The sequence below is a fragment of the Giraffa tippelskirchi genome, chromosome 2 (genome assembly GCF_054371585.1).
Source record: "Giraffa tippelskirchi isolate mGirTip1 chromosome 2, T2T-mGirTip1v1.2.pri, whole genome shotgun sequence".
Taxonomy (NCBI): domain Eukaryota; kingdom Metazoa; phylum Chordata; class Mammalia; order Artiodactyla; family Giraffidae; genus Giraffa; species Giraffa tippelskirchi.
The window spans coordinates 7,851,305-7,878,367 of record NC_137276.1 but is presented as its reverse complement, the minus strand read 5'-3'; the positions used below and the strand labels follow the sequence as shown (position 1 = coordinate 7,878,367).

At 55.4% G+C, this 27,063-nt stretch overlaps 1 protein-coding gene across 3 annotated transcripts in view; it reads left to right on the top strand.

The window, feature by feature from the left end:
* Positions 1 to 27,063, top strand: part of LHPP (phospholysine phosphohistidine inorganic pyrophosphate phosphatase) — a 122,903-nt gene that overhangs the window by 39,670 nt on the left and 56,170 nt on the right. For 2 of the 3 annotated variants that reach the window (XM_081533856.1, XM_081533847.1), the window contains exon 6: positions 6,975 to 7,066. The exons of the other annotated variant lie outside the window; for it this stretch is intronic. In XM_081533856.1, coding sequence (XP_081389982.1) covers positions 6,975 to 7,066 — 92 coding nt within the window. The remainder of the gene's footprint in view (positions 1 to 6,974; positions 7,067 to 27,063) is intronic. 3 annotated transcript variants of the gene reach the window in all.

The following is a 27,063-nucleotide window of genomic DNA, read 5'->3' as shown; positions in this document are numbered from 1 at the left end:
CGTACCATGCTTTCGCAGTCCCCTGTAGTTGGACAGTTAGATTGCTTCCAGTTTTCCCTCTTGTACATAAGCCTCGTGAACACCCTTGTATTCCTTTTGTACATTTTAAATTGCTTTCCTAGAAATCCTGGGGGTGTGGTTGCCATGCCATGATGCACATTGTTCATGTCTATTTCAGAGACGCCCTAGCAATTCAGCTTGCTCACCAGCTGTACTTGCAAGCGCTCATCTCCCGACATCACCAATGTCATTGTTTCTTACTTTATATAAAATAGCGTCTTGGAGTTTTGCTGTGTTGATCTATTCCTTACGAATGTGTGAGACGGTGGGGGAGCTGCCGCAGCGATGACCGGCCTCCACGTGTGAGCCTGCAGGCTGAGGGTCTGGGGCTCCTCCCAGAGCTAGGTGTTTTCTCGAGGAGGCTCTAAGTCGGGGTCCGGGTCCCGCAGGGCTGACGCGCAGGCTGAGTCCACTGCTCCTTCACCACCAGCCCTGCTGTTTGGTACCCCATGGCGGGGAGAAGTGTTCCTCCTGGCAGAGCCTGGGAGTCGCTAGACATTTCATGAGAAGTGAACTTTCTTGGGAAAGCTCTTTGGCGTTCATTGGAAGTTGTGTTCCAAACATCACCACCTGTTGGAATGGGTTCTTCCCCTGGCACCTAGGATGGTGGGAAGAGAAGACCATGGTGGGCAGATAGTTAAGAAGGACAAATGAATCTGCATCTTGAACCCAGACCCGTAAAACCTGCCTCAAGGGCTCTGGCGCTGCCTCCGGCTCCCGGATCTCTGTTCCGTGGGAGCCGACGGCTTGGTGTGCATGTCTCCGTCTTCCCTGCACCATGTTGCAGTCAGAAAGGAAGTGCAATCCAGGCCTGACAGGTAGGGTTTTTTTATTTCCCCCGACAGCACACCTCTTGACCTCTATCTTCTTGCCAATGATTTTTTAAATCCTAAATGATTTGGCAATAATTGCTCCTCCTTGCGTGGTTATTGCCCTTCACCGATAGTAAATCTGTGAGATTCCCAAGGGGCTGGAGCGAGTTTTGGTATGCGGAGCCCACAGGCTGGCCCTGACAGGCCTCGCTGCACCGGCGGCCCCAGGCGGCCCGGCACCCTGCCCCTCCCCTCCGCCCACCCACGGCCCTGGGCTCTGCCGGCGCTCAGCCGCTGGGTCATCAGGCAGAACCGCAGCTGCTGCTCCTGGTGTGCCTCCTCCAACGGCCCAGATTTCCCCGGTTCCGCCTCCACGGGTCACACCCACAAACCAGAAAGACCCAGAGCCTGTGTTCTGAGCAGGGACGAATTTCTCCTGTATGCACACGTGTGTGTGCAAAATTGTATTTTCCCCAGAGTGTGAAAGATGCCAGGCATGATATTTAATAATTGGAAGACCGTTTCATTTCCAAGGAGCCTTCTAGCAAGGTGGCCCCCCGGGACCCCTGGCAGTAGTGGACAGGGTCCTAAGCTGGAACCACAGTGGATGTTTAGAGGCTGACCTGACAGTGTCAGGACAACTCCCTGAGAAGTCAAAATAGAATCTCCTACTGGAGCTTGTGGCCAGCCTGCTGCCTAGGCTGGGTGCCCACCTGCCCCAGCCCTCTCCTGCCAGGTGAGCTGCATGGTTGCCCAGGTGACCCTGGCTTTGCAGGTACCCTTAGACTCACGTGTGTGTGCAGCATCTCTGGGATGGGTCCCACTTCAAGGAACACGGGTTGCCGTTGGTTGTTTCTTGTTGGGTGATGGATGATTTCCACACACTGCATGGGAGCTTGTAGACGTGAAAATGAACCCATTTGTATTTGACAGTGTTTTCCCCAGCATCACTTTCTAGGAAAAAAAAATTCCAGCTTTAACATATGAATACTTGCCCCTAGCACTATTATTAACTTACTGTTTCTTTAAATTGATTCATTCTATATACTTAAGTGTATTCTAAAAGAAACTTTCGATCCCTACACTAAATGGGAAACCAGAATCACCATAAATAGATTACTCTAAAAATAAATACAAACGATTATTTAAAATGTACGTCCTGTTCTACCTAAAATCAAATCACGCATCAGCAGTATGTGTAACACACGTTGGCAAACATGATTTAGGGTGGAGGAAAGCCCAAAGGAGTATGAAGTTTAGAACATTCACTGGGACGAAATGCAGTTTATTTCAGGTACCTCGTATGTCCCACAGTGGGTGCGGCTCCTGGCGGTCAGCGGAATTCTCAGCCCTCGCGGTCATCAGCCATCTGCTCAAGCTCCCTGGGGCCAGTGTCCTGCAGTAGCTTCTCTGACGGAGGCCCCCTGGTCTCTGCTGGACTATGATTAAGTGACCAGGGTCTGGTGCCTCTGAGGCAGTCCATGCTAATTGTCCGAAAACCCGCATGTTCACCTGAACTGCCTCCCTGCCACCTGGGGCAGCACCAGCTCAGCCTTTGTCCCCTTGTCCGTAAGCTCCTCATGATTCCTCATTATTTGAAAGCCCATTCGGGAGACGCTTCCAAGGACGTTTGCTTCAGATTTATTGACCTGTGGTTGCCACACATGTGGTGTCTTCTTCGGGGAAGGCTCTCACCCTTCCTCCTCCTATACCCCCTATCCTGGTTGACACCTCATGCCCTTCAGATCCAAGCTCAAAACCTCACCTCCTCCAGGAAGCCTTCCCTGACCACTGCGAGCCCCATGAGGTCAGGCTTGACCACATCCTGCGTTTTTTCCTCCTTGCACTTTATCACAGGTCCTGGCTATGTGTGTGTGAAATTACCTCATGAACATCTGTTTTCTGCCTTCCACTGGGAGCTTCACAAGGGTGGGGACTGTGTTTCTAAGTCACTGTGTCCCCACCGCCTGGCCCATAGAGGACCCGATACAGAAGGCCTGGGGCACGGGAGGCCCGTCATGAGGACTATGGACTGTCCCTAATAGGGCTAGATTAGGCGTTTCCTCAGTAAAACGTTTCCTAGTATTTTTTCCTTTTAAACATGTACAGATAACTTACTATGTCCAGGCACTGCCCTGGTGCTTAACTTCTGTATTTCTGTTTAAACACCACATTAGCTGTACCCATTGTACAAACTGAAGTGGATCACGAGATATGCAAGGCTAGCACATTGCATAGCTGGGACCCCGGCAGACTTTCTCTGGCCCCATCTGAGCCTTGAGCTCAGTCTGAAAAGTCTGCGGGTCTCACAGGGCTGGCTTCTGTATTCCCTGTCTCCACCGCTCCCACTCGGAGATGGAAGGGACATTCCATCCGGACTCCTCACAGGCAGAGTTCAAATAGATGGGTAAGAGTCCCCTAGTTTGTGACTGCTTCATGGTCATCATTTTTACTTTTCTTGGTTTTGGTTTCTGCATTTGTTCACTGGTTGGCCCTACCCAGCATCTGAATTTCAGAGAAACTTGTGGAATAATTGTCAATTTCAAAGCCTGTCTCCCTGTCAACCTCGGGACACTCACCATGCCCCGGGAGCCCGGTTCCTTGGGCCTGTCTGACCTCTGACCAAGGACATTTCTGATCAGACTTGGGAGCGGATCTGGAACGCGTTTGGTGTCTGACGTGTTAGACTTGATTTGCACTAGTCCATGGGGTTGCTAAGAGTTGGACACAACTGAGCTATTTCACTTTCATGCATTGGAGAAGGAAATGGCAACCCAGTCCAGTGTTCTTGCCTGGAGAATCCCAGGGACGGGGGAGCCTGGTGGGCTGCCATCTATGGGGTTGCAGAGTCTGACACGACTGAAGGGATGCAGCAGCAGCAGTAGCAGCAGAATCATTTACCGAAAATATTTTGAAGCTTTTAATCAGTGCGGTAGTTGAGTGAGGGAGGCTGCTCCTTTTCTTCTTTAAAAATACATTTACTTACGTAAAGAATCGACCCCTGTTCGATCCCTGGGTCGGGAAGATCCACTGGAGAAGGGATAGGCTACCCACTCCAGTATTCTTGGGCTTCCCTTGTGGCTCAGCTGGTAAAGAATCCGCCCGCAATGCGGGGAGACCTGAGTTTGATCCCTGGGTTGGGAAGGTCCCCTGGAGAAGGGAACGGCTACCCACTCCAGTATTCTGGCCTGGAGAATTCTGTGGACTGTATAGTCCATGAGGTCGCAAAGAGTCAGACACGACTGAGCCACTTTCACTTAAAGAATATGAATCCATTTAAACGGTAATGTTCATAGCACAGGTTGATATGTTGAAAGGACACCTACCAGTGATGACTAAGGTTTCAGCAACACGAATGCTGACTGTGCCATCGCCCCCGACTCTTTCCCTTGGTAACTGTTGAGCTGTTCTACGGTCTGGGCCTCTTGAGTGTCCTTGTTGGTTATCCATTTTAAATACAGCAGTGTGTACCTGTTCATCCCAAGCTCTCTATCCCTCCCCCCATCCTTCCTCCTGGCAGCCATAAGTTCATTCTCTAAGTCTTCCAGCTGTTTTTAAGTTTTTCTCCTTGTCATTGGTTTTGAGCAATTTGATTATGTTGTGTTACAATGTAATTTTCTTCATGTTTCTTGTGCTTGGTATTGATTGGGATCTTGGAGCTGTGGATTTATCATTTTTGTTGAGTTTGGAAATTTTTCAGACGATATTTCGTCAAATATTGTTTCTGTCTCCTCTCTGAACATCTTGCTTTCAGGGATTCCAGTTGTACCGGGCCTTTTGAAGTTTCGTCGTAGTTCACTGTCTCTGTTCATTTTCTTAAAAATATATTTTTTTCTCGCTGTGCTTCATTTGAGATCATTTCTATTGCTGTGTCTTCAAGTTCATTAATCTTTTTTTCCTCATTGTCTTACCTGGGTTAAATCTCATCCAGTGTTTTTGTGTTTTGTCCCAAACATTGTAGTTTTCCCTTCTAGAAGCTTGATTTGGATATTTGTCTTTACTTAACTTTGGGAACATATGGAATACAGTTCTAATAACTGCTTCAATGCCCTTGCCTGCTAATTCTTACATCTGGGTCAGTTTCAATTCAGTTTTGGTTGATTTTCCTCTTCATTGTGTGTGATTATTTGTCATCTTTGCATGTCTGATCATTCTTTTAATTGGAAGGGATTTATTTTTATTAAATTTTACCTTTCTGAGTGCTGGATATTTTTGTGTGTGTGCTAAGTCATTTCAGTTGTGTCTGACTCTTTGTGACCCCACAGACTGTAGCCCACCAGGCTCCTCTGTCCATGGAATGCTCCAGGCAAGAATACTGGAGTGGGTTGCCATGCCCTCCTCCAGGGCATCTTCCCGACCCAGGGATCGAACCCCCCTCTCTTCTGTCTCCTGCATTGGCAGGCGGATTCTTTACCACTAGTGCCACCTGGTAAATGCTTTTGTGCTTTGTTCTGGGATATAGTCGAGTCACTTGGGAATAGTTCAGTCCTTCCAGATCTTGCTTTTAAAATTGGGGAGGCAGCACAGAGCAGGGTTCACTCTAGGCCTGGTTATTCCTCACTGCTGAGTCGAGGTGCTTCTCCAAATGCTCGCTGGTGCCCTGTGCGTTATAACATTTTCCAGTCTGACTTTTCAGTCTGACTGGTGGGAACAGGCGACATTCCCCAACTCTGCGTGAGGTCCCGGCTCTGTTTTAATTTTTGCTGTGACTCTTCCCCTGGCCTCGGGTGGTCTCCTCACTCACCTGTGCTCACCAGCAGTCTCCCCAACACTGCATCCTTCGAGGGGGACCCTCCGTAGATCTCCCCTGTTCTCCAAGTGCCCACTCCTCTCCGATGCCCTGCCTCGGTCTCCCAGCTCTGAGCTGCACCTCCTCGATTCAGGGGGTCAGGACTCTGCCTGGAAACCCTGAAGGCAGTCCCTGGGGCCATTCACAGGAGTATCTGTTTTTCCTGTATCTCAGCACTTGTCCTTCATTGCCCGATGTCCAGTGTCTTGAAAACTGTGATTGCATCTGGTGTGTCTGGTTTTTGAGTTGTTTCAGGTGGGAAGAGGCTGCTTTTAGAAATGATACCCAGGCTGTGAGTGTTTCGTGCAAGTGTGTGTGCATTTCTGTTTGTATATTTTTTTGCTTTTTATAAGTGGTAAACTCACCATTGAAAGTAAAAGCTTCTCCCTTGAGGCTACAAAGATTGGCCAGAAATTCACTTAGCTTTTACAAAATAACCTGGTTACAGAGTATTTGTGAAAGTAAAAGTCGCTCAGTCATGTCCGACTCTTTGCGACCCCATGGACTATACAGTCCATGAAATTCTCCAGGCCAGAATACTGGAGTGGGTAGCCTTTCCCTCCTCCAGGGGTCTTCCCAACCCAGGGATCGAACCCAGGTCTCCTGCATTGCAGGCGAATTCTTTACCAGCTGAGCCCCAAGGGAAGCCCTGCACAATTTTTGGCTGACGGTAAAATTCAGCCTGTGTTTGAGCAGAAGTGAGACAGTGTCAACTCCCCATGTGGCCCTGTGGCACCTGTTTGTTTCTGGCTGTTCTGGGTCTTCATTGCTGCGTGGGCTTTTCCCTAGTTGCGGGGAGCAGGGGCTGCTCTCTGGTTACAGAGCGTGGGCTTCTCATTGTGGTGGCCTCTCTTGTTGCAGAGCACGGGCTCTAGGGCTCTGGGGCTTCAACAGTTGTGACCCCCCCCGGCGCTCGGGCCCAGGTTTAGCAGTTGTGACTCACGGGCTTAGTTGCTCCTCGGCATGTGGGTTCTTCCTGTATCAGGGATTGAACCTGCGTGCCCTGCATTGGCAGGCGGATTCTTTACCACTCAGCCACCAGGGAAGCCCACCTCGTATCACTCTGATGCCTGTCAGTTGATTTTACGTTGTCCAAATATGCACCATTCAGAGCTGCAGCCCGTGGCAGGCAGTGGGAGATATATTCAAGCAGGTTGACTTTTAGTCAATGTGATGACAGTATTACCTTGTTTAATGTGTACAATGGTGGTTTGAAACATCAAGAGGTTTACGATGTCAGAAAAGATGAGGGAGCACAGGAAGAAAGCCGTCCTGACACCGCTTCTCAGCACCTTTCACTGTCTGCCCAACAGGCCATCATGATCGGGGACGACATCGTGGGCGACGTGGGCGGTGCCCAGCGGTACGGGATGAGAGCCCTGCAGGTGCGGACCGGGAAGTTCAGGTAAGCGCCCCGTGTGAGCCTGCCTCCATCAGCCTGCCTGCCTCGTGGATTCCAGGTTTTCATTTTTCATCTCCAAAATAAAGGGCGTTCCTCCTTCCAGATGGAAGAGCAGATTGTGGGCTTCCGGTGACTTTTTGGTAACTGTCCCCTGGACAGGCCCGGGTGCCTGTTAGTAGCAGAGAGCGGTAGGGAAAGCAGCTTTCGATACGGGGTCTGAGTTTCAGACCTGCGGTTGGAGAAGGGTGCTGTGCGGAGACCAGGCGCTAAAGGCTCTGGCTGGCTGCCGAGCCCGCTGCTCGCAGAGCCTGGGCCTCGTACCTCTCGGCCACGTGGCTGACGCGTCGCTCTGCTCGGAGGTTACAGCTGCTATGTGCTTGACTCCCCTGGTCACTGCCCGTCCTTTTCCTCTACGTGTCTGTCTCTCTCACCTAAAGATGACAGGTCTGTGGCCAGGGATGAGTCAGGGATACTTGGGAGCTGAGCCTCTGTCTCCAGAGTGTCTTCTCTGCCGGGAAGTCAGCCTGGCCTCGTGTGGGTCGCCGTCAGGCACCTGTTGGGGTCTGGGCACTTGCTGCTCGTGGAGGTGCCCTGCGGTGTCCGGGTGTGGCTCTCTAGGCCGTCCCAGACATCAGAGTGTCGTCCTGCCCAACTCTAGATGGTTTTGACTGTGGCCATTCAGAGGAAGTACCGTTTTGTGGATGCTGCAGAGACTTACTTAAAACGTGGCTGCCTTGGGTATTTGGATGTGGGGGTACAGGGATGGACCACATCAGCTCTGAGCAATCTGCTTGGACCAGGTCAGAGGAGTCGATTCGAGGGCCTGACCCTCACTCTGAGGCCCGTCTCCTGTGTGAGAGACCCAGGGGGCCTTTGGGTTTGGGATGGGTGGGCGGACACCAGGTGAGTGAGCAAGTCTTAGCATCCTTGGGGGACTGGGGCCAAGAAGTCCCTTCCATCCTCTTCCTGGACCTCCCAGAGTGTCAGAGGCCCCCCCTTGAAGCCCCCAGCATGCCTGAAACTTGGATCTCCTTTCTCCCCCACATCCTCAAACGAGGGTTTCCAGGATTTCCTGGGTCTCTTGGGCTATGTCCAGCTTATGTCCAACTCAAAGCCTTGTCAACATTCTCTCCCCTGTGGTCCCCTGTCCCCCTCCCTCCTAGTTGCTGAGCAGGAGGACTTGGCGCCCTGATGCTCTATTGGACGGTGGTGCCGGGTCCCTGGTGCCACCCTGTCAGGAGCCGGTCCTGCCCAGGCAGCCCCTGTGAGCATGGGCACAGGAGTGGGGCCTCCTTGCTAAGAACACGGTGCTGAGGCTCAGAGTGGGGTGAAGAATGAGAACCACGTTGTTGTTTTTTTTTTTTTGTACTGGGCTATTTCTGATTTCTTAGGAAGAAAAACGTCTGCTGGGATTAAATGCAGCCGTGCTTGGGGTCTTTCTGGCCACCCCGAGCTGTGCCCCTGTAACCAAGAAGGTCATGCCTTTGCCCCAGGTCCCATGTGTACCTCTAGGTCGCTCAGTCCCTGAGGAAGGTCCACAGGTGTGGTCAGGAAGCCACCAGTGGGCAGGTGGGCATGCGGGTGGCTGTGTCCCACCGCATACCACTGGGGTCGGCACTTTTCTGAGGCCCCTGTCGCCCCGTCTCCTGGAGAGAGAAACCGATCAACAGTCGGCTTAACTGATGACATATTCTGGTAACATTTGGATATTTTAGAAAACCAGGACTGTATTATTTCGCCACCTGCCTTCTTCTCGAGCCACGTTTTCTGGCATCTCCGCTCTCCAGTGCCTCGCTGTCTAATGCAGTGGCCACGAGCCGCAGGTGCTAGGGAGCCCTGGAGATGAAGCTGGGTTGAAAGTGGGCATACACGAGACCTCAAGGACTCTGTGGGAGAAGAACGTGAAAAGGCTCATTCGTAATATTTCACACCGATCACGTGTTGCAATCCTGATGCCTTATGTTAATTTCACCTGCTTGTCCTCATTCTTGGTGACACGGCTACTAGAGAGTCCTGGCTCGCCTCTCTGCTCACACCCGTCCAGGTGCATTTCTGGTGGACAGCAGGGCCCCTGCACGGCCGCCTTCTCCCTGCAGATGGCACTCGTGGTGCACGAGGCCTGCGCGGCACTTGCTCGGAACTCGCGGCAGGCCCTGTAGCTGGCTGGGGGCCAGTGAGCAGCCTTGGCACTTTGGCACCCTGGGGACTGGGCCAGCATTCCAACCCTCCACCACCCCACCCCCCAGGGCAGCACCCCTCTAGGGCGGCCCTGCCCGCCCCCTGGAGCTCTCCACCCCTCTGGCCACCTCTGCGAGCCGGCCACACTAGGTCTGAAGGTCGTCGTGGCCCATGTGTGCACCAGACAGGAGCTGGGCGGGGACAGGAAGGCGTCCTTACTGTGCTCTGGGCCTCTCCTCTGAGTGGCCTGAGTAGGTGCACTGTGTCCCCTGCTGGTGGCCCTGGTCCAGCCCTGACTGCCATGGGGGATCGAGGCGGGTGGAGGATGGCCTTGTCCCAGGGCACAGGTGGCAGAGAGCCCTGCAGTGAGGAGCCTGGTGCTCACGCTGGGCCACGTGGCTTCTCCACTGGCTTGAGGCCAAGGGCCGCACGGGGAAGCTGAACAAGTGTGAATCTCGATGGGGGTCCGGCCTCTCTCTGGGACTGGAGTGGGGGGGCGCTGGTGGCCTCTGGACAGCGCCACTGCAGGCACCTCTCAGGCCAGCACCTTCTGGTTGTGCACGATTGCACACACACACGTGCACACACACGCGCACACACACGTGCACGTACGAGGTTGTGTGTCCGGCCGCGGCACCGCTGGGGGTGTGGGACTTGGACTTGCCCGTGGCTGTGAGGTCTCCCTGTGACCTTCCATGTCTTCGTCCTCCTGTCTCCTTCCTGCTTGTATCTCAAAATGGCCCAAAGAGAAATGGGTGAAGTGTCAGAGTGGGGCGAGGTCACGGGGGCCTGAGCTTCGTAAGGAGGGCTTCACAGGGCCTCCCCCTACCGGGACCGGCAGGAGGGCTCAGGCCCTGCAAGAAGCGGGCCGGGCCCCCTCCGGCAACCCCAGTGTCTGGAGCCAGCAAAGCTCCCGGGGAACATGACCCACCCAGCAGGGCAGCAGAGTCGTGGCTGAAACCACACAAAGCTTGCTGATCATACCTGCTCTGCCTGGAAGTCCAGCCCAGCCAGGGTGTGGTCCTCACCCTGCCGGCAGGTAAAGGCCTCTCGGGCGTTCTCCCCACTTGCCCCTTCCTGGCATGTCTGACGCACAAGGGCTGCCAGCAGAACCTTCCAGCCTGAAGCCAGAAGCCGCTGCTCCTCCAGCTCCTTAAGGTCCCATCCCGACTCCCCGGGGCCCCTGAGCCCCTCTATGACAGGACCTCACGGTTCCAGTGAGTCCTGGAGACCAGGGTTGCAGGCTCCCCCGCCGCCAGAGGCCTTCCCAGTTGAGTTGGCTACGGCCTTGCCCCAGGCTACCTCACAAGGTTTGGCAGAGGCTGGGCTGGAGCCTGGTGGCTCCGCCCCCAGGTGGGTGCTTCTGCCTCTGTGTTCTTCCTGGGAACATCTAGACCTTGCGGTCAGATTCCAGGAGCTGCAGGAGTCATGCAGCTGAGCTTCAGGGCGCAGGCAGGGCTCGGTGGCTGAGTGATGGGGGACTGGGCTAGGAGAGCTGCCGCCCCCACCCCCAGGCACCATGGCCCCCTTCTTCTCACCTAAGGACAAGCCTCATCTTCCATGGGAGCCAGGCCCTGTGTACCCTTATTTTGACAAATTCATGCCAGCGACGTCCTTCCCAGGAGCAAGATGCCCTGTCTCCCCAGGGGAGGAGGAGGCTCTCAGGACATCTCGCTGACCCTGCACACCTCCTGACAGCCCCACCAGATCCCTCCTCCCGGGGACACTCCAGGAATGGAGCGAGGACACCTGGATGGCTCCCCCATCACTCTGTCCCCCTTGCACGCTGCACAGCAGGCGTCACACTGCAGGGCCCACGCTGGTCGCGCTATGTTAATAACTCGGCTGTGTGGAGCCTGAGCTGGGTGTTCTCTTACTTGTTACTTACGGCTGCTGCTGCTGCTGCTAAGTCGCTTCAGTCGTGTCCGACTCTGTGCGACCCCATAGACGGCAGCCCACCAGGCTCCCCCGTCCCTGGGATTCTCCAGGCAAGAACACTGAAGTGGGTTGCCATTTCCTTCTCCAATGCATGAAAGTGAAAAAAATGAAAGTGAAGTAGCTCAGTCATGTCCGACTCTTCGAGACCCCATGGACTGCAGCCTACCAGGCTCCTCCATCCATGGGATTTTCCAGGCAAGACTACTGGAGTGGGTTGCCATTGCTTTCTCCAAATGGCTGGATGATGTTTTATGAGCCCAGAACGTTCTTGACAAGCAGTTTGCCCTCTTGGACTTGGGAGGGTCCCTCGACTGGGGCTGGCGCTCCATCCACACCGAAGCTTGGCTAGGGCTAGGGTGCCTATGGTCACTGTTCTCTCAGCCGGGGGTGGGGTGCAGGCAGATTCCAGCCACTTTGCACAAGGCTAGAGGATGTGGGGTGCAGAGAATCTGGTGGTAGAACCAGAGGCTGGAGTGGAACCAGCCAGGCCCGACTCGGCCCTGACACGGCGGCTGCCCGAGCCTGGCCCTTGACCCTGTCTCCCATCACTTTGCTGCCACTGACTTCAAAGTTTCCTTAAAAGGAGGCTCTGGTTCCTCTTTGGAATGAGATGGAGTTTTCTTCTAGGGCCAGGTGGTATTTGAAGGAAGTAAGTGAATCTGGGCATTGGCTTTCCAGCAGTCACAGTTGTCACCATGAGACTCTTGGAGGCCAGGGTTGTGGGTGGTGGCCTGGCTGGCAGACCCAGGGGTCGGGAGACCACCAACCCTGGTCCCATTGTGGAGCACGTGTGCTCCAGGCGGGACTCTCTGCCTCAATGGGTGAGCGCTCCTGAGCCTCGGGCCTCTGGGGGATGCTCCCGGCTGTGGAGGGGGCTCCACGTAGTTTCACATAGCTTCAGCAGGGCGGGCACAGAGACTGGAGATGGCCAGCTACTGCCCGGCCACAGCCCGGCCCTGCCCAGCTGCGGAGAACCAGTTAATGCCGGGCTCAGGGGCCTCACTCCTGGGTCCTGTGGACTCCATCCTGGCTGCCAGTTGGGGAGGGTCTGGGGACAACCCCACCGTGGGACGTCAGTGGGCCAGCGGACGTCAATGGGCCAGCGGTCAGCCCAGCAGGCATCCTCAGGCTAGGTCAGTCTGGAGCGTGTGGAGCTCCTGGCTGCAGCGATGGCTATGTGATCCGAGCTGGGCCTAGGATTTTCGAGAACCCCTAGGAAAGTCGCCAGTGAAATGGAAGCTGAGAAGTACCAGTGGCCATCTGTCTCATTCTAGGGGAAAGTGTGTCTAAGGGTGAAGCTGACAAGCAGGAAAGGAGAGCCTGGAGACAGAAAGAGAGAGAGAAAGGAAGAGAGTCCCAGTTGCTTGAGCACTTGGATCTAGCTCTGCCTGAAGCTGGTCCCACCTCTGGCCTTTGAAGTTGAGCAGGCCAGTGAATTAGCATTTTGGTTAGCGATGCCCCAGGAGCAGCATGGTACCACGGGGTTGGTCCAGAAAGCCGCTGAGGTCTCCCCGGGTGGGTCGACCATGATGCGTGCCCACTGAGGAGGCCGCCCAGGGGTGCTGCTGCTTTACGCAGGTGGATGACGCGGTGTGCTCAAATGATGCAAATGGGAGTCTCTTCCTTTCTCTCTCTCTGTCTCCAGGCTCTCCTTTTCTGCTTGTGTGGTGTGCAAGCCCCAGTCTCCATGCTGCCCCTCCACTTTTTTAAAATATTCCTTGCAATGTTCGCATTTAGATAGAGTAAATTCTTTTATTACAATCTGTATTTCTTTCCATTTCTCCCTACCTTTTTATTTCCAAAATTTTAAAGAACAGAATCCAGAGCGTCTTCAATATAGTATCTATAACATTCCATCGTAACCCACAGTATTCAAAAACTACCAGACCTGCAAAAAACAAAAAAACATCCCCAGAAAAGTATGGTCCCTATGCTAAAAACGTTAGATTTTCCCACGCTGCCCTTTCTGAAGGGCAAATAGAGACTTCAACAGTGGCCTTCAGCTCACAGCCCCGCTGGCTCTCTCTCTGCTCTGGAAAGCTCTGGAAGGATCCTCGTTTAACCTCAGAGGAGGCTGCCCCTGAAGGTGTATCAGAGCGGTCCCAGAATAGAACGGGCAGCCTGGAGAGGAGTGTGAGTCCTCATCCCTGGAGACGAGCCGAGGAGGCTGGCAGACCTCCCGATGGGGAGGCTGGAGACCGTACCGCTGGGGCCAGAGCCCGGGGCTCAGTAAAGCCACACACACGCCCTGAGCCTGTGGACCTGTAATGGGCACCTGTGGGCGCCGGGATGTTTCTGTCCTTCCAGCCCCACTCCCCTACTGCCAGCCCTGGGTTGGCAGCATTATTTCCTCCCACTTGGAGATGTGGAAACTGCTGCCCAGGTGGGTGGGGGCTCCTGGGGCTCGGTTATCCCGGCCGGGCCTGTCATTCAAGCCTGATCCACCAGCCTGTGACTTCTTCCTCTCGGTCATGGGCTGATAGCATCAGAACTGGAGCCCAGGGGTTAAAACCACAGGTATAGACGCAGGTGTGTAGGCGCATGAGCAGCAGAGATGGGAAGGAAAGGCATCTCCTTGTTACAGAGGGTTTGGTTGTATCTTTGCATCCTTGTGTGTGTGTGTGTGTGTCCTAAGTCGATTCAGTCACATCCGACTCTTTGCAACCCCATGGACTGTAGCCCACCAGGCTCCTCTGTCCACGGGATTCTCCAGGCAAGAATACCGCAGTGGGTTGCCATGCTCTCCTCCAGGGGATCTCCCCAACCCAGGGATCGAACTCGAGTCTCTTGTGTCTCCTGCATTGGCAGGCGGGTCCTTTACTACTCACGCCACCTGGGAAGCCCTTTGCATCCGTGGGTGTCTTCTAAGGGCTTCCCTGATAGCTCAGTTGGTAAAGAATCCATGTGTCTTCTAAATATTTTATAATGAAAATGCAGCACTCTTATCAGAACAGCAGCTATTTTTTAAAGTGCATTTGTGCCACCCTTCCATAGGTTTGTGAATTAGGGGAATTCTTAAGAAGAAAGACCACCTGAAAGGGCAACTTGGTTAGTTTAAAAACAAAGCAACCCAAGTACTGTGATGCTCCTGAGCCGGTGCACGGCTCTGCCCTGAGCCCCAGGGCCCAGTCAGGCTCCCTGCTCACACATAGGACCCTGGGTCGCTGGACACAGGCCTCCTTACAAGGCAGATTCCATTCCTGGCCTGTGAGCAGGTGCTTCGGCTCCTCTGCCTCCGTGACCTGTGCAAGGACATGGCCCATGGGTTGGGGGACATTGTGCATCCTCTGAGTTCCTTCATCCAGCAAGGGGCAGGGTGGAGACCCTGGTCCCTGAGACCGAAATCAGTGCCTCCTCTGGGCCACCACACACATGCAGCCGTCTGTGACCTCCCCGCAGCAGCTCCCACCCCCCAAGGTCCCATACCCTGGCACACACACACACACACACACACACACACACACACACACACACACACACACACACACACGGATTTGGACCTGAAGGGTGGCCACCCGAGGGTGGGCTCCCAGCCGCCCCAGCACGGAGTGGGCGCCCAGGACCGTTGAGTCTGCACTTGCAGACTGTAGCCCCCAGGTTGGGGGCGGCAGGTGAGGGTATGTCGGGCAGAGGAGCCTGAGTCAGCCCTCCCTGGACAGAGGGGGTCAGAAGGAGGGGTCAAGGCTCCCCTTGCTGAATGCCCGGGTGCCCCACCCCCCGCCCACCGCCTTGATGTGTGCAGTCCAACCCCACCTGCCCCTTGGCATCTGGGACAACGCCTCTGACCCAGGGCAGGAAGGGTCCTGGGAGAGGACCTGAGAGGGTGGGCAGGGGCCAGCCTCCGAGCCGCGCTGTGCCCTGAGGAGGGTCCCGGGGGAGCGCACAGGGAGCCCTGCGCTGTCCTCCAGAGGCTCCCCCCCGGGTCCCTCCTCCTGTGCCTGCTCCTGCCATCTCCTCCACTCCTGGCTTCACTGCCCGCCTCCCCTCCAGTCTTACAGGGTCAGCACTCATTTCCCGTCTTCCGCACGCCCCTTTCAGCGGGGACCAGTAGAGGGCACCTTGCTGCCAGCGAGCAGGGGCTTTGAGGGCAGGGTGTACACCTGCACGCTCACGCATGCACACACTCAGGCCCCTGCAGCCCACCCACCCCTCCACCCCGGGCCCTCACCCCTCCTCTCCCAGCCATTGTGGAGAACCTGGAGGTGCTGGGCCCGGCTGTGGAGAGATCCCCACTGTCAGCGGGATCCCAGGCCTCTCCCGCCAGCCTCTCCTGTGCCCTTCTCCTTCTCCAGCTCCCCTGCATCTGCTCAGGGGAGGGGGCCTGAGAACCCAGGGTTCCCGGCCAAGGGGCACCCCAACCCCGGCATCCCTGTGAGCTCCCTGGGGAGACCAGGGCTCCACAGAGAAGGCTCCCTTCCATCCATCACCACCCCCGTCCTCTGCTGGCCTGAATCCTGCTGTCTTTAAGGCCTTCTCTGATGATGGGTTCCTGGGGTCCTCCCACCTGGAAGGGCCTTAGGGGACCCCGCAGCTCCGTATGGGCCTCTGAGTGGCAGAGGGGCCGTCTCAAGGTCAAGGGGATCCCGTGGCAAGCTGGGGTCCGTGCGGGCTCCCACTCCAGGCCGTTCCTCTTGTACCCCAAACACCCCTCGCCTCCGGGGGATTACCTGGCACTCCCTCGAGTCCCCACGGCCTGATAATCTCCAAACCTTTTTGGAGATTTCCAGAAAAGACAAATGCCACGGACCCTTCTCCCAGAGCCAGAGCCTGTCCAGGTCTTCCTGGCTAATTCCATTGCCTCCTTTATGGAGAGGACGCTCCAGCCCGGGAGGGCAAGTCTTGTCTCCGGACTCCCATCTGGGGCACCGAGGCCTCGCCTGTCTTGACACTGACGGTCTTGAAGATCCCAGGACGGTCATCTCGTCTGATCCTCCCTCGTGACGTGCCCCAGGTTATGCACTTGGGGCCAGAGTGTCACAGAAGCGATGCCGTGTGCATCTCAGTGCGTCATGTTAGGAAGCGTGCCGTGCGGTGTCAGTCTGCCAACAGCAGTGATGTTTTCACCTTGTCTGAAGAAGGTGGTGACTGCCGTCAAGTTAGGTAAAGTTTTGGGTTTTCTTCCCTTTGTAACGAATAACTATTCGTGGGGAGATACTTTGAGTAAGCATCCTGTTCCTCACCCTACTTTCATCCACTAGTTTTGTTTTTTTTTAAGTTTATTTATGGTTTTTGGCTGTGCTGGAACTTCATTGCTTTGAGGACTTTTTCTCTAGCTGCGGGGAGCGGGGGCTGCTCTCTAGTTGCGGTGCTCAGGCTTCTGGTTGTAGAGGCTTCTCTTGTTGCGGAGCACGGGCTCCAGGTGCTCGGGCTTCAGCAGTTGCTGCTCGTGGGCTCAGAGTTGCAGCTCCCAGGCTCAGTGGCGCACGGGCTCAGTTGCTCCGTGGCATATGGAAGCTTCCCAGACCAGGGATTGAACCTGTGTCTCCTGCATTGGCAGGAGGATTCTTTCCCCTGAGCCACCAGGGAAGCCCCCATCCACTAGTTTTAATGTCGTTGCTCCTTGAGCTAGTTATTTCTGTACTGGCCACCAAGTAATTCCATCATTCATTCTTAACATTTGTGATCGATGCTCTATGGTACATAAGAATGGTCTCTTCTCCCCACTTATTTATTTTTATCCGTGTGGACTCACAGATTCCTGTGTAATCCACTAGGTGATAATCTATAAGCATCATAATTGATTTGGATGCTCAAGTGGTCCCAGGTGTGGCCAGTTCCAGCCTCTTCAAGCTGATTCTGTGTCCTTTTGACCCCCCGTTCTCCAGCCCTTCCTTACTTTCTGGCAGAAAAGCTGTTTCAGAGTCATCGTGTTCTGTCTCTGCCTCAGCGCCAGAGTCAGCCGTGTCTCCCAGGAGCCCCAGTGCCTTTGAGTGGAAAGTGACATTTAGAAGCAAAGACCGGGACACTGGATGTTCAATTGCCTCTGAGCGTCCCTTCTCTCAGGCCCTCTCCTTGGGCAGAGGTGGGAGACATGAGTGTGTGCACGTGTGTAATTCACACGTCCAGCCACGTGTGTCTCTGTTCCTACCTGTGCCCATAGAAGACCGCGGGTTCACACCGACACCTCTGATTCCACTCCAGCCCCGCCAGGCCATCCCAGCCTGGTGCCTTTGCACGTCTGTACCTTTGTCCCCTGATAGGAAGAAGCCGGTGTCTGTCATTCCTGTTTACTTAATTGCTGTGCTGCCCTGTACCCAGCTGACCCCTGGCCCGGCTGGACTGTGTCCCTCTCACCACCCCCCAACGCTGTCTGCACGAGGGGCTCTGCCCCTCCCATGCCCCCTCCCACACCAGGGTGCCCGGCTGCCTTCCCACCAGGGAGGGAGACCCCAGACCTTCATCCATCTCCCTCCTCTCGACCTTCCTGTTCCTTGAGTGATAGGACTGGGTTTTCGCCAGTTTCATCATCCCCACGTGCCCCGTGTGTGGCGGACACCCTGGTCTGTGTAACCGGGCAACCAGGATCTTCCCCTTTGGGAGAGGCCTTTCAGCTTCCCAGACCATTTTTTTTTGTCACGGTTCTCGCCCTAGCCCCTCAGGTGGGCAGGGAAGAAGTCTGGCTTTCTGGGGAAGATGCCGATCCGCCCAGGGTCGCCCGGCTGGAGAGGGCGTTCCAGGGCCGGTTGCCAGCCTGTCTGTCGAGGTTGTCTGCCTTTGCCCCCACGAAAGCCTAGTCATGTGGTGTTAGGAATGTCACCGGGGCTGCTGCTGCTGCCGCCACTGCAGCGATCACGTGCTCCGAAGATGGAGAAAAATCCCAGGCTCAAATCCCGGCTCCGCTGTCTCCCAACTGAGCCTCAGTTTTCTCATCTGTAAAATGGGAGTTTGGGGGCAGTAGTGTCAGCACCTTCAGCACAGGAGGAGCTGAATGAGCCGACAAGTGCAGGAGGAAGTGGGTCTGCGAAACCGCGGGTGCGCACAGCGCAGAGCGCCCGAGGCTGCCGGCCTGACCTTCCAGACGCCCGGATGTTCCTGAGGGCAGGCTCGGCCAGACCCGTGCCCCTGGGTAGAATCACAGGGGTCATCAACTGGGATGTTCAGGGGCTACTTTGAAAATTCACCCCTACATCCTCAGATCTCCAAGCGCTCTCCCAAATCCTCAGATCTGCAAGTGCTCTCCCAAATCCTCAGATCTCCAAGCACTCTCCCAAATGGGCTCCCAGCCTCCCCGCCACGTGGACGGCGGAAGGGAAGAATTCTGATACAACCATGTGCCAGTTCTCTTGCCGTTCGTGACCTTGTGGCAGCCAGGCGGAGCAGGGCACACCACAGGGCCAGCCGTCATGAGATGATAGAGACTTATTAGGAAGGCTGACTTTTCTTTAAACAGGACGCAGGTGGCTATATCCAGGCTTACTACTCGGGGAGGAGGGGCAAGCTCCTACCCTACCCTTCACCCCCATGCAGGGAGACACGCCCCATCCTTGCCAGGCTGTCTCCTACCCCCCAGAGAGCCCCCAGGGGCAGCTCAGCTTCGTAGGCACCTTCATGCGCTCAGCACTGTGTGGGGCGATCAAGCGGCCTGGAGGGTCCCCAGCCCAGTGATGTGCACGGAGTGTGTGTCCTGGGGGCTTGGGGGCACCAGAGGAGGACTCCATGAGATGCAGTGTGCTGGGGGAGGGGTGGGGTGGCACTCAGGATCGCGGGCTCAGCAGGGACAGCATCCGTCCTGCTCAGCGTCCTGCCTTGTGTCTCCCTGGACTGTCAGCTCTGAGTGACAGGGTGTGGGGACAGGGCTGAGGACACAGGGGCCTGGGCGGGGGGCCCGGAGGTGCTGAGCGGCTGGAGTCCCCTCAGGGCCCTGGAACATGACCGAGTGGTGAGTGGGCTGCAGGAGGAATCCTTGCAGTGTGGCTGCGGTATTTCGGGAGCAGATGCCCCTTGGGAGACTGGTACCGCCTCTTTACCCTGGTGCTGGGGGCTCGGGTGCTGGGCACGCAGGGGCTGGATGCTCAGGGGCTGGGCACTCAGGCACTGAATTTCTTCCTCTACCACAGCACCCGAGGGTTTTCTTTAATTTTTTAGAGTTTCCCAAATGTGAGGTTGTAGAGGCAACCAGTGGCAGGAGGGTTGTGTAACAGTGGCTTGTCAGAAACCACAGCTGTGTGGGGAGGAAGCTGGGGGACGGCTCCCGCCCTGACCAGCTCTGGCCCAGGGCTCAGATGAGGACAGACTGGCAGAAGGGCCTGAGTTTTGGGGCTTATGGCAGGGAATGACATCTCTGAGCCACCACCTGGCCCGAATGTGACCCTGCATGGGCTATTTTACATCTCTGTGCCTCATTTCCGTCTGTGAAGACAGATGCTGCTGCTGCTCTTGTAGAATGCTGTGAGGTCCAGGTGAGCTGGGCAGGTTCAGGTGAGGCCGTGATGAGCTGGTCCCCTCCCTCTCGGGCTCCTGACAGATCTCTCGTGGTTTCTGGCATCGTCGGTAACTTGGCTCTGGCTTATGCAGGGCCGGGAAGAGCTCACTGACGCAGCTGTGGAAAGTAGCCGTTAGGACGTGCAAATAGTTGCACATAAATATTCATTGGAAGGATTGATGCTGAAGCTGAAACTCCAATAGTTTGGCCACCTGGTGCGAAGAACTGACTCATTGTAAAAGACCCTGATGCTGGGAAAGATTGAAGGCGGGAGGAGAAGGGGATGACAGAGGATGAGAGGGTTGGATGGCATCACCAACTCAATGGACATGAGTTTGAGCAAACTCCAGGAATTGGTGATGAACAGGGAAGCCTGGTATGCTGCGGTCCATGGGGTCACAAAGAGTCGGACACGACTGAGTGACTAAACTGAACTGAACCGAACTGAAAGACTTTCACGGGGTCTGGGTATTGTCTCATGTGCCTTGGTCCTTGGAGCCTAGTGGTTAAGCACACAGGCCCTGGGACCTGATGCCCCCCCTCCCCCCCATGTGCTCAGCTGTGTGGCTGTGGGCTGGTTACTTAACCTCTCTGTGCCTCAGCTTCCTCACTGTTGGTGTGTCTCCTTCCTACGTTTGTTGCTGCTGCTGCTGCTGCTGCTAAGTCGCTTCAGTTGTGTCCGACTCTTCGTGACCCCATGGACTGTAGCCTACCAGGCTCCTCTGTCCGTGGGATTTTCCAGGCAAGAGTACTGGAGTGGGGTGCCATTTCCTTCTCCGTACGGTTGTTGGGAAAGCCCTAATTGTAACAGGGACAGACACGGGACCTTCACCTAAGTTCACAGAGCGGGTGAGAGCCCATCTTTGAGCCCCGGAGTCTACTCCGTAGCCAGTGCTCTGAATCCTCCACCATGTGCAGTGTTACCTTGTGAGTACTGTCCCTTTCTTTCTGGACCATTCTAGATTAGTTCAGTGGAGTTTGTTGCCCTCCAGGGGTGCATGCTGTCAAGTCCGGCTGGGTGATGTGGGGCTGGGACTTTGAGGAGCTGCTCCCAGCTGCCAAAGGAGCTCAGAGCCCAGGGCTGAGTGAGCCCAGGTGGGTAGTGGGCAGGACTCGGCCTCCAGGTAACCAGCTGCTGCGTCCTGGAGCCCGCATGGACATCTGCCTGAGGTCCGGTGAGCCCGGGGCTGGTGAGGCTAAGAGAGGGGAGAGGAGAAGGGCAGGGAAACTTCTGGGTCACTTTGTCAGTGACCTTCAGAAGGCAGGAAGCAGGCCAGGGTCCCACTTGACTGGAGACCATTGGGAACCTGAGTTATTTAAGAGCCAATCTGTGTGGCAGCTCTGAGCCCAGGACAATCAGACGGGTCCGGTGAGGACTGGTTTAGGAAAGTGGGCCTTGATGGGTCCTGTTGGAAGCTGTCCACACTCCTCCACTGCCAGTAGTTGGGTGGACTGAGCTGTGAGGGTCTGGGTGCGGACCGTGGTCCGGGCTCTTGCACAGCAAGCCTGTAAGGTAAATACAACATCTCTGGGTTCTGAGCAGCAGAAACATTTAATAACAACCTGGTGGGACCCAGTAGTCGAACCAGGTATGTCTGACTGCAGAGCCCTGGCCGTAGTCCCCACCCCGCTTGCCCAGATGTTTCTCCACCTGCCTTCTCCGTCTCCGTACTGCCATGGCAGGTCCTGGGAACACAGTGCTCAGGGTATCACGGGGCCCCGGGAGATGTCGGGGTGTCAGGTCTCTGCTCGTGTGGCGGGGGTTTCTCGTTGTTGTTCAGAAGTGGGGACGCAGGTGGGAGGCTCCGGGCAGCATGAATCAGGCTGCCAGGAGTGGGTAGCAGGCGTGCCCAGCCTGCTGGAGCCCGTCGGGCAATCGGGTGAGGCAGAGAGGCCGGGACCTGTTGACAGCTGTTGGCACCGGTGATCGGAGCCTCTTCTGCCCCACCGGCCCAGCCCCAGGCCTGAATCAGACACCAGGAGCCCAGAGCTCCCTGAGTCCTTTCACTGGTCCATCCAGAGATGCGCCTGAAGGCCGTTCCCATCAGAGATGACAGCTCACTCACCACCCTGCCCCCATTTCACAGATGAGGAAGCTGAGGCCACAGAGCCAGGTGGCCGGCATGAGGGCCTGCCCCAAGAGCGGGGCTCCCCATATCCTGCTCCCGTGGGCCCTCCATCTCTGTGCCCAGTGCCCTAGGCAGAGTGGAGGCGAACGTTACCCAAGATGTCGGAGGTCTCAGCCAGGTGTGAGTAATGCAGGCTGCGTCATAAACAGGAGCTGCTGGGCTGCCTGGATAAGCGTGTGTGTGGGTTTGTCCCGCCATAGAGCAGTGATTTGATGCGGGCAGGTGTGGCCCACGGGCCACAGTGGGAAAAGACTCCTAGGACTTGGGGTCCTGACTCTCCAGCCCTGACTGGACTCTCTTCCTGGAGCCCCTGTTCCAGTTGCCCCTTTCCTGGGTGACTCGCCAGAACCTCTCACCCTGGTGCCACAGGGTGGCAAAGGAGCTCAGACCGTGGGGTCTGCAGAGGCACTCCGGGTGGGTGAGCAGGTGTGCCTCATCGGGCCTCCTGAGACAGGGGTCCCCAGCCTGAGCCAGGACTGCCGTGTACCCTGTCCCCCCAGGTGTCCCCACAGGAGGGGTCTTTCACCAAAATCTGGAGCCTGTGGATGTCTGGAGTTGCTCACAGCATCCTGAGGGAAGTTGCCCACACAGGCTCGGAGCCTGGGACGCTGGCTGCTTCCACCAGGCCCCCCTGCCCCATTGGCCTGGCCCCCCCACCTGCAGCCTGCTCCGTGCACCCCACTCGCCGTCGGCAGTTGGAGTGGGGTTTTCTCTCAGGGCCCGAGGGTCTGCACAGGTGGGGTGCCGAGACCCGTGGGTCAGGGTGCCTGGCGGCTTAGAGTGGACGCTCGTCCCCTCTCCTGGCCCTCAAGCCCACTCCTGGGTTCTGGTTCTGGCAGGGCTCCAGACCCCCCAGGAATTGGAGCCAGGAGTTGCAGCGCATGGGGCCCCCGAATACCTTAAAGGGTTTGTGAAGGTGTTTTAATTTCTTTTAAAATTAGAAGGAAAAAAAACCTTAAACTTTTAAAGTCAAAGAAAACGTTAAAAAAATTTTTTTTCTCATGTCAGAAATACATGATACTTTGGAGGCTCGCAGAAATCTGTTAAATTATTTCGAGGCTCACAGAAATCTGTTAAATTACTTACATTCTTCTTCTGGAAAAGGAGGCCTCTAAAGTCGTTGAGCACCAGGCGTACCCTTGCCATGTGAGAGCCTCCACGCCCCCTCAGCGGGCCTGGGTCCCCGAGTGCCATGGACCAGGAGGCGTCTGTTGCAAGATGCACGCTCACGGCCTCCTGGGCCCAGATGGTGGATGAGGTCTGACCCTGACTCCATCAGGTGGGCTTTTATTCAGAGCTGCTTGGTGGGGAGAGTAGGGCAGGGCTCTCTGGTCAGCAAGAATGTGGCCTTTGGCTCCAAGTGGGATGAACTTCTGTACTCTGGAGCTCAGCCCCTGACCTGTTAGAGGGGACCATGACCACCCCAGTGGACTCCACGCAGCAGCTCCAACAGTAGACAGGTTCACACGTCTTGTGAGACAGCGCGTGGACCTGGGACGGGGCCTCCTGTGGAGTCAAGGGCATCATGGTCCCATCAGCCAGAGCCCCTGTGAACGTATCCCTCAGTACACACAGCAAGGGCTTCCTAGAACTCACTGGGGACCAGGGGGCTTCTGACGTTATCTGCAGACTTTGTGATGCTGGAGGGCAGAGAGGGTGGCCCCCTTCTGTCTGCTTTCCCACCTGGAAGGGGTGCCACCTCCCCGAGGAGCAGGCAAAATGCTGCCATCTGCACAGGGGCTGCCCGTGTCCACACTTGGCCCCTGCCTGGAGGGAACAGGAGCATCTGAGAGGCCCTGCTGAGACACCCCTCCTGATGACCGGAAGGCCCTACAGGCCTGGAGCCTGAGTCACCGAAGACCTTTGTCATGCATCTGCCCTCCTGACCTTCTCGTGGTGCCTGTGGCCCACAGCTAGGGTGCTCTGCCAGCAGCTCCCCTCAGCGACCCACCCGGCTCCATCTGGTACCTGCAGGGCGCCCTCAGGGGGGCAATGCTCCAGGTGTGAACCTGGCTCTTCTCCGAAGCACCTGTGTCTTCACCTGGAAATGGGGGTGGAGCGCTGTCTGGACTTCATGGGCGTGGCAGGATTGAAGGAGAGCATGCTCCTCCCAGGGTCGAGTCACACCTGGCCCGAGTTGGAAGCTCCACAGGCAGCCCTGCTGCCTCCACAATCGTCATTACAGCTCACCACGTGGGGCGGCTCACAGTCTGGTGTCAGCCTCCAGCTTTTCTCCTGGGGAGTTGAGGGGCCATCTCAGCCTCTGGGGGGGGCACTGCATCTCCCCTCTGCTGTTCACCACCGGTGACCCTGGCAATGCACCCACCGCCCACTCTGAGGCCCTTAGTGGCCAGGCCACTCATCTGGTCCTGATGCTCTGGTCCTTAGTTCACAGACAGGGGGCCTCTGGGTCTTTGTGGAGCCTGGAAATGTAAGCAGCTCACGGTTGCTCCCGGGGAGCCAAGAGGAGGGCCCGAAATTCACAGGCAGCATGCAAGACTCAACAGGGCGTGTGTGCTTATGTGTGTGTGAGGGCATGTGTGCATGCGTGTGTATGTGAGGGTGTGTATATGCGTGTGTGAGGGCATGTGCACAAGTGTATGTGCACATGTGTATGTGTGAGATGGCGTGTGTGCATGCATGTGTATGTGTGTGAGAGGGCGTGTGTGTGTGTATTCGGGGTATATGTGAGTGAGTCTGCAAGAATGCATGAGTATGTGTGTAAGTGTGCACTCGGAGGATAACTGGTTTTCGATTTTCCTATGTTTCTGAAAATCAGTACAGAATCTTCCAGTGCAGTTTGGGTCTGTAAGGCTTACACTGTCGTTCTGCTCTGAGTGAGGTGGGAAGTTCTGTCACGAAGAAAACGCAACCGCCTGCTGCCATTAGATACTCATTGGTCCAGCTGTGGACCCTGATCATCGCAGCTCACAATGAGCTTCAGGAAGAGGCAGGAAGAGGGGGTGGGCTGTGCTGAGGCATCCATTTCAGCAAGTGCTGATGGAATCGGGGTCACCAGGCTGTCCTCCCAGCCAAGCCATCGGGAAGATCCAGGGTATGCCTGACTCTGTGACAGGCTTGGGGTCCGGAGGAGCAGTGTGGGGTGTGGGGGACTGCTACACCGCCATCCTATCCTGACCTTGGACAACAGACGGGGAGGGGAGGGTCACCTCGTGCCAGCTGTGCCCGGAGCCATGTCGGGTGCTGTGCACATCAGGATGGTGGTCAGCCACTCACATGTTACAAATCAAAGGCACCTGCCAGGTGCTGGGATATACCTGGCAAGTATTCACTCATATTCTTAGCTAAATAATAAGACAGTGAAAGACTTTATCATGTTTGTGCCTGAGAAGTCACTGAGAGAAGTCCTGGGTCATCCCGAAGGCTTCATCTCTCATGTCCTGCACTGACCCCTGTAGTCAGCTCCAGTTCCCGTCAGGATCACCATGCCTGCAGCTGCTGGACACCAGCTGGCAGTGGTTTCAGCCATTGGGATGGTTATTTTCTGAAGAAAGCAGTCGGAGATCCTCAGAGCCTGGGTTGGCGCCGCCCTTCGACACGGCCTGGCTCGTCTGTCTTTTTTGATCCATCAGACTTAATATCAGGATAAATCCAGACTGAGGCGTGAAGTTTAGGCAACTTGGAGGGGAGGGGCATTTTAAGAAAAAGGAAAACATAGATTAATGAATGTAAAATTAGGTTGGAAAGAATTGAAAACATACGTCCACACATATGTATATGAGTGTACACAAACATGCACAGAAGGGTTCAGAGCAGCATCATTCATAACATTCCCAAAGTGGAAACAACCCAGATGTCTGTCCACCGACGAACGGACAGGCAAAGTGGGCATCTCTCCAGGCTGCTGCTAAGTTGCTTCAGTTGTGTCCGACTCTGTGTGACCCTATAGACGGCAGCCTACCAGGCTCCCCCGTCCCTGGGATTTTCCAGGCAAGAACAGTTGGAGTGGGTTGCCATTTCCTTCTCCAATGCATAAAAGTGAAAAGTGAAAGTGAAGTCGCTCAGTCGTGTCCGACTCTTCACAGCCCCATGGAGTGCAGCCTACCAGGCTCCTCTGTCCATGGGATTTTCCAGGCAAGAGTACTGGAGTGGGGTGCCATTGCCTTCTCCTCTCTCCAGGCAGTGGAGTGTTATTCAACCGTGGAAGAGAATGAGGTACTGATTCATGCTTTGACGAGGATGAGCCTTGGAAGTGTTATGCTGAATGAAAGAAGCCACACACATGAAAGCCACATGCCATGTGGTTCCATTTGTAGGAAATGTCCAGAACAGGCAAGTCTGTAGAGATAGAAGGTACATTAGTGGTTGCCAGGGGGCTGCAGGGGAACCAGGAATGGTGAAGGACTGTGTGACATGTTTAGGGTTTTTTAGGTTAAACTGCTTGACATGTTTAACATTTTTTTCAGAAATGTTCTGCAATTAGATAGTGGTAAAAGTTGTATAATATTGTGAATGCAGTAAAAGCTATTGAAGTACACTTTAAAATGGTAAATTTTATGTTATGAAAGGGCTTCCCTTGTGGCTCAGCTGGTAAAGAATCTGCCTGCAGTGCGGGAGACCTGGGTTTGATCCCTGGGTTAGGAAGATCCCTGGAGAAGGGAAAGGCTACCCACTCCAGTATTCTAGCCTGGAGAATTCCATGGATTACAGTCCATGGGGTCGCACAGAGTCGGACACGACTGAGCAACTTTCACATGTTATGTCAATTTGACTTCAATTAAAAAAACGACTGTGGGAACATATTTCTAGGGCCCTGGAAGGTGTCTATGCTGTTGAGGGGCATGAAACCGAAGACTCATTAGCTTCGTGGTAAATTCACCCCTGCTTAGTTCGTTGGCTTTTCATTCTGTCACCTAATGGTCAAAATATGGCTGCTGTGGCACCGGGTGTCATGGCCACCTTCAAGGTGATGCCAGTGAGCTTTCCTCCCATGAGTGGCCCTTTTAAATGGCTCTCCCAGTGGTGCCCACCTTCCCTGACTTCCAGACTTCCAATTGTATCTTTCGAACTGGATCACATGACATGCCTGATGAGGGCTTCTCAAGAAGGAAGTGCCTAGCAAAAGGTAGTGAAATTGTCGCAGCCGACTTAGCCAACCATGATTCTCTGCCTAAAAATGGGCGTCCATGACTGCCTCAGACAAAATTGGGGTTAGGGTCCCTAGAAAAACAGCCTTTCTGCCTCCGTGACACCCCCACTCCATTCTTCAAATAGCCGCCGGGCTTGTGTTCGGGACGTTCAAATCTGTGTTCACTCTCCTGCCCAGAACTATTCCATGGCCCCTGCTGCCTCCCATACAGAAAGCTGACCTC